The 16,168-nt window shown below is 53.5% G+C and overlaps 1 protein-coding gene across 1 annotated transcript in view; it reads left to right on the top strand.

The window, feature by feature from the left end:
- The first annotated feature begins 572 nt into the window (after positions 1–572).
- CASTOR2 (cytosolic arginine sensor for mTORC1 subunit 2) overlaps positions 573–16,168 on the top strand; it is a 36,999-nt gene continuing 21,403 nt past the window's right edge. The window contains exon 1 of the mRNA XM_007517973.3: positions 573–811. Within this exon, the coding sequence (XP_007518035.1) occupies positions 699–811 (113 nt within the window). The 5' untranslated portion in view covers positions 573–698. The remainder of the gene's footprint in view (positions 812–16,168) is intronic.

The raw sequence follows: 16,168 nt of genomic DNA, 5'->3' as shown, positions 1-16,168 counted from the left end.
TGGGGGCTCCCCCTCCTCCAGGAAGCTCTCCCAGATCTCTGCCCCACCTCTACCCCCAGCAACGCCCCCCCACACTCGGCCTTCTGACTGGTCCGCACCGATTTCTCTCCATCTCTCCGGTTGCAGACCTGGGCCTCCCCGTTAAGGTTCGGGGTGACTCGCTGTGCAACCTTCCCATTCAAAAAAAAAAAAAAAAAAAGAGCCCAGTCCGGAACTCGGAGCCACAGTGCAGTGTGGCTGGCTGCAAAGGTCGGCCTTATAGCTCCCACCCCCACTCCGAGCCCCGCCGGGCACAGCGCAGCCACATTTCCAGTGCACCCGGTCGGCCCCTGACATCAGCCGCCACCGAGAAGGAGGGGCGGGACTTTGAACTACAAGTTCCGGCAGCCCCCGCGCGGCCGCGCATGCGCCGCGGGCCGGCGTTTGAGTGGCAAGTTGTTTGTTCCAGCGAACACCAGCTGCTTCTCAGCGCCGGGGCCGCGCGCCGCCCCTCTCCCCGCGCTGCCGCCCTCGCCCGCCACAGCCGCCGCCGCCGCAGCCCGCCGCGGCCTCCCCTTTGTCCCGCGCGGCCGCAGCGCGGGGCCCGGCCGGCTGTGCTGTGCTGTTCTGTGCTGTCCGGGGCGCTCGGGGCGGCGGGGCGCAGGGGGCGGGGGGGGGGGGCCCGCCGATGAGCCGCCGCGGGTGCGGGCGGGCGGACGATGGAACTCCACATCCTGGAGCACCGGCTGCAAGTCGCCAGCGTCGCCAGGGAGAGCCTGCCGCTCTTCACCTACGGCCTCATCAAGCTCGCCTTCCTGTCCTCCAAGACCAGGTGAGCGCGGTCGCCAGACAAAGGGGCGCGGGCGGCCGCGAGCGCAACTTGGGGGTTGGTGGGGGGCACCCCTCATCTCCCCGGCCGCCGCCCCCACCACCTTCACCGCCCCCACCCACTCCCCCAACATCCAGCCCGGGCTGGGGGGCCGCCCCCCCCGCCGTCTCCCCGCCTCTGCACCCCCACCTCCCCACCCCCGCGAGATTTCTGGACCCTGGTGGCTGCAGGGCCCGAGCTGAGAATGGATGAACGAACGAACGAACGAATGAATGGATGAGTGAATGAATGAATGGAAAACAGGTGTGGAAAAAACAAACTCGCAACCCCCTCCCCCATTGCCCACGGCCGGGGCGCCCCCCCCAACATGGCTGGGTGGTGTTGGGGGGCGGGGGGGAAGAGAGGTTCAGAAGATCAGCCACCCCCCCAACACACACACACCAGCAGGAAAATCAGGGGAGCACCTATGGGTGTCGGTGCCCGTGGGCTCCGGGGTGAGCTGCAGAAGAGGTTCTCGCCACCCCCCTCCCCGGGCTGGGGGTTGTGGGGGGCAGGGACAGCGGGGTGCTGAACCCCAGAAAAAGGGGGAGGAGCTGACATGTTTATAGCTTCACCTTGAGACCCTGCTTGGATGCTGCAGGGAGAAAAAAATAGTTGGAAGGCCTGTGGGGTGGGGGAGAGAAAGAAAGAAAAACAAAAAAAAAAAAGGGGAGAGGAAGAAACCTCAAGTTAGGTTTTGCCAGGGCCTGACTTGGGGGAGCCGGGTGGGTGCTTGGATTACGGTAGTTGCTTGCTTGTTCCATCTCTCTTCTCTCTCTTCTTCTAAAGAGTCCGCCGGAGTCTGAGTACTCGCCAGCCCCTGTAACTTAACGCCCTTGTTTGTCCACCATTGTGACTAATGAAACTGGATGAAGTTGGTGGCGGCTGGATTTTGCCTGGGGGGTTGGGGGGGGACGACGCCGGAGAAGCCTGGGAATGAATCAATCTATTACTGGTCAAGGTTAATGTTAAAATCACATACAATGCACACACCCAGGTTGGGCCCCCCTCCTTCCCCTTTTACTGATCACCCTCCTGGGGGCTAAGGGAGAAGGGAGAATGCTCCTGGATGCAGGGAACCATTCATCTCAGCCACTGTGAAAGTTCTTACCCGAAGGAAAAAAAAAAAAAAGAGAAAAGAAAAAAAATCTCACTTTGATGTGTGTTTTGGGGGGAGCTGGGTCCCACCATTGTGTGTGAGATCCGCGGTATCTTGTTTATTTTCTTCTCCCGGCTGCTCTGTGGGGTTCAGCAGGGTTGCAGTCCACCCCCCCAAGTCGCCTGGCTCCCGGGAGGGGGGGCTGGCTCTTCAGACTGCAAAGGTAATTATTAAACAGGTCATTTGAAAACAAAAGCTCCAGGCTGCTCCAGTTCTGATCCCTGCCCACACCCCCCCCCCCAAATAAAACCCCTGCTGGCTATTGACAGCTCTCCCTGTCCTTCATCTACCAGCACACCCTCAGCCTCGGTGCCCCCCATTCCTTAGCCCATCTGGGGGCTCCAGGACTGGAAGGAAGAGAAAACAGCTTGGGCTTGCCAACCCTTGGCCTTGGCTCCAGGCAGCCCCCCTGACTGGCTCCCACTCAAACTGAGATGATGACTCAGGCTGCAGCCGAGCTCGGCCTGGGTGCTGCAAGGAAGGGGCATCTGGGGGCTTCTTGGCCAAGCACAGACAGCCAGTGCCCCCTGCCCTTGCCCCTTATTGGAGGGACCAGCCCCGTTCTACCTTCCCCCCTCCACACACCCATTCTCTGGCCACCTAGGTGGGCAGGGGGGGAGCCCCTGCCCCCCCACCTTCTTCCTCTCCTCCAGACATGGGGTGGGGGTTGGATGATCTGAGGCCCAGGTGACCAGTCCAGTCTCAAGATGACTCAGGGGTCAAAGGTCATTCTGTCCCCAGGGGCTGGCTAAGTAAGAAGCCAAGTCAGAGTTCACTTGTCAAGCTAGAGGCAAAGCCCAGGGCCCAGACTTAGGGGGTGGGGGGGCAGGTTGGGTTGACTACAGGTCCTGCTCATTGTCCCAGTGACCCTAGCAGGGTCCCTCGTCTTCCTCCTCAGGCTCTCACACATGGGGGTGGGGGTGATGTGGGAGTGGGGGTACTTTGAAACTGATTTTAGTACTTGGTCATCCAGGTAAGACTTTGGGTCCTTTGGGATTCCCCACATCCTGTGGTTGTTCCCATTCTTACCCACCCCAGCTTACTGTTGCCCAAAATTCTTCAGCACCCCCTACCACCGCCACCACACGCACTCCCACACCCCACCCCTGGGAGACTGAGCTGTCCCTCTGAAGTTTTCCAGTCACTCTCCCTAGGCATGAGTCCTTGGCATGGTTTTTTTCCTTCAAGATTTATTAATGAGAGAGAGAGAGAGGAGGGAAAGCTAAGTGTCACTCTTGTACATGCAACATCAGGGATCGAACTTGGGGTCTCATGTTTGAGAATCTGTGTTGTTTCCACTGCGCCCCTTCCCGGGCTGCTTCGAACAGTATTTGAGGCCTCTGGGAACTGGTTCCAGAACTCTCACCTTGCCTTTAGCCACACTCCAACCAAGACTGGTGACCTCCACCTCCACTGTCCCTTCTCCCACCTCCTCTACACCCCCAATCTTTGGGGTTCGCTTTATCCACCATCTCTGCCTAACCCTCTGCCCTCAGGAAATTCCTGTGCAGTCCTCTGATCTGGAGACAGCTCCCTGGAAGTTGGCTGTCCACCCCCAGCAGACTGAGTCATGGCCTCCCTGCTTCCATCCTACCCACTCCTGTCCGTCTACCTGGGGTGCAGGCTTGAGGAAGGAAATGACATTGATTGGTTCCTCACTCTCGGTGTAGGGGTGTGACTTGAGTCTGAGAGCTCCTGAACTCACCTGCCAGCGTGACCTGGCTCCTTCATAGCTCAGTGCCCAGTGAGAAAGAAGGAAACAGCAGGGTCCATTCAAGGCAAGAGTCTCTGGGGTAGAAGAGGGAATCTGAAGGGCTTCTTGTCGAAGGTGGCATAGGAGGCTAAAGCTTTTGAGCAGGAATATTCGAGATAGGAAGTGTGGCGGGGAGGGGTGTCCTAGTCCCTCTGATCCTACATAATGTGACAGTACAACTCTGTGGATTAGGTATCGCCCCTGCTTCACAAAGAATGGATCCAGGGCCCAAGGGCTAGGTGTCTCACTCAAGGGCACATGGGAGGTGGTGGAGCCTGGCTTTGAATCTGCATCTTTCCAGCTTAGGTTCAGAGGCTGCGAACAGGGCCCATACTCGATACTTGAGTCCAGCCCCTCTATAGTCACAGCAACTGTGCAAAAAGTTCTAGAAAGTTCCAGAAGGGAGCCTCCAGGCATATATATATATATATATGGATAAAGACAGAAATTGGGAAGGGAGAGGGAGAAGACAGACACCTGCAGCCTTGCTTCACCACTCATGAAGCTTTCCCCCCTGCAAGTGGGGACCAGGGGGGCTTGAACCTGGGTCCTTGTGCACTGTAGTGTGTGTGCTCAGCCAGCTGCGTCACCGCTTAGCCCCTCCTCCTGGCTTTCTATATCGTTCTGTGGGCTTCAGCTTTGACAGGAATGCCATGCTGGCCCCTCCTTGTCTCCCTTGGCCACCTTTCGTTGCTTCTCAACTTCATCTGTGGTGTCGTCTGGGTCTCCTGCCTAGATCAGAACCAGTCCTCTGAGGATTCTTTGTGCACCTTCTCATCCCCACAGGACCAGAGGGCAAAGAGCTGCCATCAGTTTCACCCCCTGGATTTGGCATTTTGAGGAGAAGGGGACTGGCTGCCACAAGGTCACTGCCGGGGAGAGACAGAACTGGGCCTTGAACCAGGTCCTCTCTCCAGCACACTTCATGAGCACTCTGTAGGCACTTAGTGACTGGTGGTTTCATGGATGTCTTGCTCATGCTCCCAGTGGCCTAGATTTCAGCCAGAGCCTCCTCTGGAAGAGGCAGGTGGGATCACACCTGGACCGGCATAGTCCAGCACCCCTGTCCTGGCTCTTGGCAGCTTCCACCTGGCGCCTGAGGCAGAGGTCTGAATGCCTGCTGGGTCCAATTATTTTAAGTGTGGAACTGGTGGGCAGAATCAAGGCAGGCCACAGAGCTCCCCCTGCCACCCTGTGCAGAACCTGAGGTGCCTGGCAGAAGACCTCACCCTTATCCAACTACCTATCTCTTGTTCTTCCCCTCCCCCCTTATTTCTCATGACACCCCCCCCCAACACGGTTTTAGCACCTATTCACACACCTTCCGCATGTCCTGCCTTCAGCCCTTTGTTCTACAGGTCTGAAATGTTGCCCTACATCCATTGCCACCTTCTCATTCTTTGCAAGTTCCCTTTCAGCCTCCTCTCCTCCAGGAAGTCCTCCCTGAGTGCTCAGCGGAGCTCAGGCTCTCCCCCTCCTCCATCGTGGTGATGGGCATAATCCCAGGAAGACGTGACCATGGAATGGCAGGAGGCCTCAGGCTACGGATACCAAACCCCAGACCCATTCCAAGAAGCTGGGACTTTGAGTGAGGAGAGTCAGGCTGCTGGGGGCTTGGTTAAACTAAAGGCATGTGTCAGGATGTTCCTTCTGTGAGGCCGTCCTTGGAGGGTCGCTGTGACCTCAACACGCACACGCGCGCGCGCACACACACACACACACACACGCACACGCACACACACACACACACGCACGCACGCACGCTGCAGCCCCAGGGGAGGGAAAGGGCTGCTGCGGCCTCCAGCATGTCCTGCAGAGAAACCTTTCCACGCACACGCCCCCCTCCTGCACACACTTCCTCTTCTCATTGAGAGGAGCTGAGTCACATGACGGTGCCTCCACCAATCACTGGTGCAGGGGATGAGACCATCAGCGGCCAATCAGGAGTCCCGGCTGTAGCCGAGCACACCACAGGCCAATCAGGACTCACCGCTGCAGCCCTGGGGGACGTGCAGCCAATGGGAAGGCGAAGAGTCTCCCTCCCTCTCCCCCAGCTTCAGGGGGCTTGTACTGGAGGTGCACCTGCCCGGAGACTGGGGGCCGGGGTGGGTGGGGGGATCAGATGGCCCCAGGTGTGGCCAGACCCCAGCAATCCTCAGGTGAAGGTGGGGGTCAGCCCCAGGCCGAGAGAAGTCACCGAGCCCACTTAGACGGGCTATGACTGGTTCCTGTTTTATAGATGTGGAAATTGGCGGGGTAGGGGGCGGACTTGCACATCTCTTAGGGTTACACAGAAGGGGCAGGGCTGGGGTTTGAACCTGGCCTGGTGACACCTCAGCATCGCCCCAAATTTCACAGATTTGGATGTCCCGCCCTCCAGGAGCCAAGAGCAGAGGTGTCGCTGAGAGGCCAGTGCACACGAGGGGCATAAGCAAGGTCATGATTCCACACCGAACTGTTTCCGCTAGAAAGACTGACAATTCTAGGAAATTCGTCCTGAGTGCATTGAGCTGGGGCTAATGTTTGAGTGCAGTTTAGGGAAAGGCCAAGAGGGCTGCTGTGCCCTGGCTGTGTGACCTTGGACAAGTCCCTTGGCCTCTACTTTGAGAACTTCCAGAGACAAAACCTGACAAACCCTTCAGCTAGTCCTGTACCACCATCAGCTCCATGGATAACTGGAAGAATAAATGCCCTTGGGTAAGCTGGCCCAGCGCCAACTGCAACTTGGGAGGATAGGGGTGTGTGGATTTGAAAAGTCTGGCACTAGGGAGCCCTTCAAGGTCCCCATTCACACTCACAGATAGAGTCACTCCAAATACTCTAGGATTCCTGAGAGATGCAAGCAAGTAAGGCTTCCTGGGGGAGGCAGTACAGTGTGAGCTGAGTCTAGGTAGAAGGGACAGCTGTCTGCTGGGGGGGGGGGTGCAAAGGTGGATCAGGGCGAGGGTGCAGGTGGGGAGACCTCAGTGGGCCCCCGAGCCAAGATGTTCAGTGTGGTTCACCCAGCCCTCCTCACTTGTGTCAGATCCCCATTTTTCTACCAGCAGTTATACGGGCTCTACTACTCTCTACTACCCATCTATTCCCAGGGCCACTTCTCCAGTTAAGCCCAGACAGCTCCCTCTGATCACTGGCGCCACCCCTCCCCCCATGCCTAAAGGCACCAGAAGCCAGAGGTTCAACCCACAAAATCACCTTATACCAGAGCTGAGAAGTGCTCGGGTATTTCTCTCATAAAATAAATCTTCAAATAAATAAAGAAGTCTCATCTTTCAAGGCTGGAAGATAACTCATCCAGGAGGGCATGTGCCTTGGTGGTGTAACTAGGTCTGAGCCTGAGCACCACATGGGAGTGTCATACCACCAGGAGAAGCTCTGGTGTCTTTCTGCTTCCCTCTGTCTCTATTTGGAATAAGAATGAAAAAGTTAGCCTGGTAACAGTGGACTTGCCCATATGTAACGATGCAGAGCCCCCTCCCCCCCAAAAAAAAAAGAAAAGAAAAAGATGTGTCAGGTGCAGGCTGTGAGTGACTACAGCCTGGGTGTAAAGTGGCATGTTTGTTGGAGCAGTGACCCTGCAGTATGTCCTCACTGTGGTTGGGGACAGAGTTTCCATCCAGTGGGAAGGCATGTTCTTCACCTGCTGAGTGAGAGGCTTCTGGTCCTGAAGGAGGGGGCGACTGCTGTGGGGAAGGGGACAGGGGAGGGGCAGATGTTTGGCTCAGTGTGAACCCCTAGCCACTCCTGCCCCTGGTGCACACAGCTCCCCTGGCATTGTGAATGCTCCTTGACCTTCCATCTGCCCTCCCCAGCACTGTGCCCCAACGTGAACCCACATGCTCTTTTCTTTTTTAACCATCCCAAATCCTTTGATACTCTTGCCTATGAAAGCTGGAGTTCAGGGGTGGGTGGTAGTGCAGTGTCGCAAAGCGCAAGGACCAGTATAAGAATCCTGGTTCCCCACCTACGGGGGGTGGGGGGGTCGCTTCACAAGCGGTGAAGCATGTCTGCTGGTATCTGTCTTTCTCTCCCCCTCTGTCTTTTCCTCCTCCATTTCTGTCTTATCCAGCAACAACGACAGCAATAATAATAACAAGGGCAACAAAAGAGAAAAATTGGCTTCCAAGAGCAGTGGATTCGTAGTGCAGGCACTGACCCCCTGCAATAACCCTGGAGCTCCACGACTTTCAAGTGGGATCTGCAGAGCTCTCCTCAGTAGAAGGTGGTGGAGGCTTCTGAGCTGAAGACATGAAGGGGCAGACAGTTTCTGTCTCTTCCCGTTTGCCCACCCTGCCTGTCTCCCTTCTTGCTTCTTGAAGGGCTGGCAGCCATATTGTGAAGCAGCCATGTTGTGAGGGTGCTCAAGCAGCCCAGAGTAGAGGAGAGGGGCTGAGGCCTGTTAGGGTGCTCAGCCTGTGCACACCTGCCTTACGTTAAGCACACAGAATACGAAGCACAAGGATCCAGGTTCGAGACCCTGGCCCCCACCTGCAGGAGGGGGAAGCTTCACAAGCAGTGAAGCAGATCTGCAGGTGTCTCTCTTTTTCTCTCTATCTTCCCCCACACCTTTCTATTTCTCTCTGGGAAAAAAATGGCCACCAGGAGCAGTGGATTTGTAGTGCCAAGCACCAGCAATAATCCTGGAGGCAAAAAGAAAACAGATCCCCACATCCGGGGAAGGCCTCTGGTGAGCACAGCCCCACCCAGCACCTTGACTGTGCCCTCAAGAGTGACCCTAAACCAGAAATGCCCTGTTGGGTAAGTGTGAATGTGAATGCTTCACCCATAGGAACTGTGTGGAATATAAGTCTGTTAGTTCAAACCACTAGGTTTGGAGATAATTCCTTCGGCGACAGGTAGCCAATGCAGTAAATAAAATTTGCAATCACTCATTCCAGATGGGGAATAATTCTGTTGAGAAGAACCAGGAGCACAGGAGCACGAGGACCTGCTCAAGCATCCCAGTTCGAGCCCCTGGCTCCTTGCCTGCAGGGGGGTTGGTCTCTTCACAAGCGGTGAAGCAGGTCTGCAGGTGTCTGTCTTTCTCTCCCCCTCTCTGTCTTCCCCTCCTCTCTGAATCTCTATGTCCTATCCTGTAAGAAGAAAGAAAATGGCCACTAGGAGCAGTGAATTTGTAGTGCCAGCACCAAGCCCATCAGATAACCCTGGAGGAAAAATAATAATAACCAGGAACAGTGCAACTAATTATCCTGGACAGTTGTAGCAAACCAGGTTGCTCCCACTTTAGTCCAGCAACCCTGCTGTCAAGTCCTTAAACCTAATGTATCACCTCCTCCAGAAAGCCACCAGGGCTGGCATGATTCTTGCATCATCCATGTCTCTGGGATGAGTAGAAAAGACTAGGAACCCTCTGTCCTCACCTCAGGGGCACATCCAAGCCTTAGGATCCGTTGAGCTCTGTGGCACAGTCAACCTCCAAGATCAGAAGTCACAATTGGGAAGGACTGATTCTCTTCTGAGCCTCTACAGGACTTTGATGGTCTCTTTCTCCTCCTTCCCTCCTTTGACAGACTAAAGGGAAATTGAGAGGGAAGGAGGAGATAGGGAGAGAAAGAGACACCTGCAGCACTGCCTTAGGTATCTCTTCCCCTCTCAGGGACCGGTGGCTTGCACATGGTAACATGTTGCCAACCAAGTACACCACAGCCCAGCCCCACAAGTTGTGTCCTAACAGACCGTAGGTAAGAGAGACGAGGCTGGAATTCAGAAGGCCTGGCCCAGCCACACGAACCAAGCAGCATGCTAAACTGTATCTTCAGGACTTATTTATTGGACTTATTTATTGTATCTTCAGGACTTATTTATTTATTGAGCAAAACCAGAGCGTCACTCTGGTGTAGACCCTACCTGTGCTGGGGACTCAACCTGGGGCCTCAGAGTTGTCTGTGCTGCCCTCTGCAATGGAGTCACCCCCACCCCCACAAAACAGTCCCCCCCCCCTTTTGTTGCCCTTGTTTGGGTTTTTGGTTTTTCTTTTTTTTAATTTTTGTCGTAGTTGTTATTATTATTGCTGTCGTTGTTAGATAGGACAGAGAGAAATGGAGAGAGGGAGAGAGAAAGACAGACACCTGCAGACCTGCTTCACCACCTGAGAAGTGACTCCCCTGCAGTCAGGGAGCTGGGGGCTCAAACCAGGATCCTTATGCCAGTCCTTGCGCTTTGCGCCACATGCGCTTAACCCGCTGCATTACCACCCAACTCCCACAACTATTTTTTTATGGTTTGTCAGTTGAGATAGCTCACCTGGGAGGGCTTCTCTGCCTTGTCATGCTGCGACCCAGGTTTGACCCCGAGCACGCCCTTGAGGAAGCTGAAGTACCGTGCTCTGTCTCTGTCTGAACTGGTTGGACCCAGTGTAGGGAAGCTCCTGCAACCGAACACAAGAGAAAGGAAAGAGGGTGGGGGGACTAGTCGCACCTTGTTGAGCTCACATGTTATAGTACACAATGACCTGGGTTCGAGCCCCCGATCCCCACCTGCAGAAGGAAAGTTTTGTGAGTGGCGAAGCAGGGCTGCAGGAGTCTCTCTGGCTCGATCTCCCCCCCTCAATTTCTGACTGTTTCTAGCCAATAAACAAAGACAATTTTAAGACACTTTTTAAAAGATAGGGCAGGGGAGATAGCATAATGGATATACAAACAGACTCTCATGCCTGAGGCTCCCAGGTTCATTCCCCCACACCACCATAAGCCAGAGCTAGGCAGGGCTCTAGTAAAAAAAAAAAAAAAAAAAAAAAGGAAGGAAGGAGAAAAATAGTTGGTGGTCCGGACCGGAGGTGGGTCAGTGGATAAGGTGTTGGACTCTCAACCATGAGGTCTCAAGTTCAATCCCTGGCAGCACATGTACCAGAGTGATAATCTAGTTCTTTCTCTCCTATCATTTCTCATGAATAAATAAAATTAAAAAATGTACTGAGGTCAGCAGAATAGCTCACCTGGACAGAGTACAGCTTTGCACTGCCCAGGTTTGAGCCCAGTGCCACCACACTGAAGCAAGCTTTGGCACTGTGGTCTCTTTCACTCTCTGCCTCTCTGTCTCTACCAGGGAAGGAGGGAAATCCTTTTGATGAAAGAGAGCAAAGAGGCTGGGAGGTGTGGTGCACCTGGTAGAGCTCACATGTCGCAGTATACAAAGACCTGGGTTCGAGCCCCCGGCCCCCACCTGCAGGGGGTAAGCTTCATGAATAGTGAAACAGTACTGTAGGTGTCTGTCTCTTTCTCCACGTCCTCCTCCCCCTCAACTTCTCTCTGTCCTAAGTAAATAAATAGACCAGAGTGCCACCATGGAGAATGCAGTGCCAGAGATCCAACCCAGGGCCTGGATGTTTGCCAGTTCTGTGTTCAACCACTGGGCCACCTCCCTAGTCACTCAGTGTGTGAAATCAAAAGCCTGTGTCTGTCTTCAGTTGAATCAAATATTTGTGACAGGGAAGCATGCTGAGAACCAATTATTGGAGGAGGGGGTATTCTTGCACACGAGGGTGCGTACAGGGCCCAGCAACGTGCATGTGCTTCTCTGTTGGCATAAACATGGCCATGGGGCACTAGACTGCATGCCCTTTTGGATGGCTGCTGACATCTGAAACCTGGCATTAGCAGCTGGGGCCTTGTCTGTCACCCGCAGTCACAGCAGTGTTGCTCGCTTTGGGTTGACAGGTGCAGGGAGGGCAGAAGCTGGCAGCATGTGGAGTGGGTTGTGGTGCAGGAGAGAGAGGGCACGGGGTTCTGTCCACCTGGGGCAGTCAGGGCCTCGAGGACAGGGCTGCAGACGCTATGTATTGGAGGGGGGATATCAGATTTGCAAGCTGACACAGGTGAGGTCCTGAGTTTGATCCCCGGCATCCCATGTGCCAAAGTGCTGCTCTGAGTCTCTCACGTGTGTTGATGAATATATCTTAAGGGGGGGGGGGCGGGAAGTGGGGCTGGGGAGACAGCATGATGGCCCTGCAAGAGACTTCCTGCCTGAGGCTCTGAAGTCCCAGGTTCAGTCCCCGGCACCACCATCAGCCAGAGCTGAGTAGGGTTCTGGTGTTTCTCTCCCCACCTCATCTTTCTGTATCTCTCATTAGAATAAATAAATATTTTGGATTGGGGAGATAGCATGATGGTTGTGCAAAAAAGCTTGCACACCTGAGGCTTTGAGGCCTGAAGTTCAATCTATAGCACCACCAGCAGCCAGAGCTGAGCAGGGCTCTGATCTCTGTCTGTCTGTCTGTCTGTCTCTCTCTCTCTCTCTCTCTGTCTTTCATTAGTATAAAGTGGAAGTGAACTAGGTGTCAATGACCACCTCTTTGACCATACCCCAGGGAGACACAGCCAAAGGTTCAGGGCCACCCTCCCATCCTTCACCCCCCACCTAATGACCAATGGCTTCACCCCTCTCACTTGAAGAGCCTCAACCCCAATAACCTCCCCCTCACCTACACCCCACACAATTTGGAGTGTGCCCGGTCCCAAGGTCCAACCATTGGGGAACCAAATGTAACCACTGCACACTCTAAGCCTGCCCGACCCAGTGCTCTGGTTGGGGAGCCCACAGCCCCCACCTCTCCTGCTGACTTTCCTGGGGGCCTGAGTACAGTGCTCAGGGCCAGTCCCGCCAGTGAGCTCACAGGAAGCCTCTCACTGCACACCTGTGCTCCCCACAGTCAAGAGACACTGTCACTACCACCCAGCTCAATTTCATTTTATTATTATTATTGTTAATTATTTTACCAGTGCACTGCTCAGCTAAACCTAGGACTTTGGAGCCTCAAGCATGAGTCTGTTTGCATAACCATTATGCTATCTACCCCCACCCACTTCCATTTTGTTTTAATGAGAGAGAGAGAGACACACACACACACATTGCACACACTCCATGGGAATACCACATGGCACCTGGGAAGGGGGCACAGTGGGTAAATGCCAGTCCCTGTTCAAGGTGCTATTTGCCGGGCTAGTTTCACGGGTGGGAGACAGATGAACAGGGACTCATGGCTGAGCTGGGAACGCAGTTCAATCTTTATTGACGAGCAGGGATGCAGTTCAACAATCTAATCTCTAATCACAATTCTGTCCTATATATCTCCTGAGGCGGAAGTGTCAGGAAGAGGAAGTACGTAGGATAGGGGGTGGGGAGAAGGAAAATAGCGCACGAACCAGTGGGGATTAAACCAATGAAAACAATGATTATGAAAATAGACTATAACGCAAGCAATGCAACAGAAGGGGTCTTAGAAACAGAATTTAGAAGCATACCAACAAGTAAAGTATTGGACTTTCAAGCATGAGGTTCTGGGTTCCATCCCTGACTCTGCATGTGCTAGAATGGTGCTCTGCTTCTCTCTCTCTTTCTCTCTCTCTCTCTCTCTAGCTCATGAGATAAAAAAATTTTTGACACCTGCAGACCTGCTTCACCACTTGTGAAGCGACTCCCCTGCAGGTGGGGAGCTGGGGGCTGGAACCGGGATCCTTATGCCGGTCCTTGTGCTTTGCGCCATGTGCACTTAACCGCTGCGCTACTGCCTGACTCCTGAGATAAATATTTTTTAAAACCTCACCATCTGGCCCCAGGCTGGTGAGTGGGCAGCCACTGGCCGCTGTGACCCTTAGAGGATCTAGAAGCGGCTGCCAAGGCTGTGGGCGCTGAGGTCACCAGCTGCCATGTAGGTCCAGAGAACCTGGCGGCTTGGAGCCCAGAGACTCCCACCCCCTCACCTTTCATGCACCTCCCTTCCTGGGGAAGCTTCCAGCGGGGCGCTAGCTGCTGGCACCCCACCTTCTTCCTCTGAGAGATGTAGAGGGTGAGTGTATGTATGTGATTTCACTGTTCCGAGTCACTTTCCCCATTCAGCTAGAAGGAGAGATGCCAGGGGTCTAGCGGTAGTGCAGCGGGTTAAGCATAGGTGGCTTGAAGTGCAAGGGCCGGCATAAAGATCCCGATTTGAGCCCCCGGGCTCCCCACCTGCAGGTGAGTCGTTCCACAAGCGGTGAAGCAGGTCTGCAGGTGTCTCATCTTTCTCTCCCCGTCTCTGTCTTCCCCTCCTCTCTCTGTCCTATCCAACAACATCAATAATAACTACAACAATAGGGAGTCGGGCGGTAGCGCAGCAAGTTAAGCCCATGTGGGGCAAAGCGCAAGGACGGGCATAAGGATCCTGGTTCGAGCCCCCACCTGCAGGGGAGTAGCTTCACAAGGCGGTGAAACAGGTCTGCTGGTGTCTATCTTTCTCTCCCCCTCTCTGTCTTCCCCTCCTCTCTCCATTTCTCTCTGTTCTATCCAACAACAATGACATCAACAACAATAACTACAACAACAATGGAAACAAGGGCAACAAAAAGGAAATACTTAAAAAAATAAAAATAACAACAATAGAAAAGGGCAACCAAAGAGAATAAATAAATATTTTAAAAAAGAGAGAGAGGATGAAAGACACAGAGCTACCAGGCACTTCTCAGCTCTGGCTTATGCTGGTGCTTGGGATTGAACCTGGGACTTTGGAGCCTCAGGCATGAAAGTCTTCTGTAGAACCATTATGCTATCTCCCCAGCCCCCCTTCCTTTTCTTAAATCCAAAGCTCTAACCACTACACCACTTCTCAGGTCACTTTTCCTTCTTTCTCCCACTCTTCTCCTTTTTATTCTACTTTCTCCTTCTCTTCTTTAAATACTGATTAAATGTTAATATTGTTTATTGATTTGAATGAGAGAGACAGAAAGAAACCAGAGCTCTGCTCAGCTCTTGCTAATGGTGCTGGGAATTGAACCTGGGACTTCAGAACCTCAGGCAGGAGAGTCTTTTGCAGAACGCTTATACTGTCTTCCTCACCTTAATAAGGATTTATGAATCTATATGCATGGCTGATGTTTTTAGATTTTATACTATATTTTCTGGTTTTGATTTAGGGTAGTAATATAAAATGAGAGAAATTAGGGAAAAAATTTTAATATTTATTCCCTTTTGTTGCCCTTGTTTTATTGTTGTAGTTATTATTGATGTCATTGTTGTTGAATAGGACAGAGAGAAATGGAGAGAGGAGGGGAAGACAGACAGAAGGAGAGAAAGAGAGACACCTGCAGACCTGCTTCACCGCCTGTGAAGTGACTCCCCTGCAGGTGGGGAGCCAGAGGCTTGAACTGGGATCCTTCCGCCGGTCCTTGCGCTTTGCACCACCTGCGCTTAACCTGCTGCGCTACCGCCTGACTCCCTGAAAAAAAATTTTAAGTTACTTTTTACCAGAACTCTGCCTGATGGTGCTGCCAGGAATTGAACCTGGGACCTCAGAGCCTTAGGCTTGAAAGTCTTCTGCAGAACCATTGTGTTATCTCCCCTCCTCAACTTTTTTTTTTTTTTTTTTTTTAACCAGAGCACTGCTCAGCTCTGGCTTATGGTGGTGCAGGGGATTGTACCTGGGACTTTGGAGCCTCAGGCATGAGAGTCTGTTTGCATAACCATTATGCTATCTACCCCTACCCCTGCCCCAACTTTTTTTTTAATGAGGGTTTTCTTTTTTTAATTTTAAATATTTTATTTATTTGTGAGAAAGATTGGAGGAGAGAGAAAGAACCAGACATCACTGGCACATGTGCTGCCAGCGATCAAACTTGGGACCTTATGCTTGAGAGTCCAAAGCTTGAGAGTCCACTGCGCCTGAACCACAATTTTTTTTTAAGGTTCATTAATTAACACAAGAGAGGACCAGAGTGTCACTCTGGCACATGCACTGGTGGGGGTCAAACTGGAGACCTCACATGTGCAAGCCTAGTGTTCTGTCTACTGTGTGGGGCCACCATTTTGCAGGGAGAGACAGAGGTGGTGACAGGGAGGCACAGGACATGCCTGGGGTTGCCCAGCTTGCAAAGAGTGGAGATTCACACTCCTTCCTGGCTCCAGGCTCTTCCGGGCGGGGGTGGCATGGGGTGGGTGCAGGGTACAGACATCGGGCAGGATTGAGCAGGCCAGGCCTCCCAAGAAGCTGCAGCCCCAGCTCTTGGCTTGGCAGCTGGAAGACTCCAGGGGTTAGAGGTCTACTTCAAGCTGCCAACTTGGTATCCAGCAGTGGGGACCTGGCCGGAGGTCACAGCCTGTGTTTTGCTCCACCTGCATTGGCCCCAGCTGGAAGGAGGCTGCAGGGGGGTGGGGGCCCTGAGTAGCCCTCCTGCAGGCCCTCGGCTTGTATTCCATTTTATTTTTCCAGACTTGATTCACTTCACTTGTCATATGAGAATGAGCCCACAGCACCACTCCAGCACAGGGCAACACTGAGGATCAAACTAGGAGCCTTGGGCTCACAAGCCCTGCGCTCAACCAGCTAAGCTGTCTCCCCTCCTCCTATGTCTCATTAGCACTAGGAGGGACTGTCCAGCCCACTCTGAGGCTTCAGACCTGTCAGAACTGACAGTTCTTC

The sequence above is a fragment of the Erinaceus europaeus genome, chromosome 15, assembly GCF_950295315.1.
Source record: "Erinaceus europaeus chromosome 15, mEriEur2.1, whole genome shotgun sequence".
In the NCBI taxonomy this organism is placed as follows: Eukaryota; Metazoa; Chordata; class Mammalia; order Eulipotyphla; family Erinaceidae; genus Erinaceus; species Erinaceus europaeus.
Note: the sequence above shows the minus strand (reverse complement) of the source record. Positions and strands in the feature narration are given on the sequence as shown.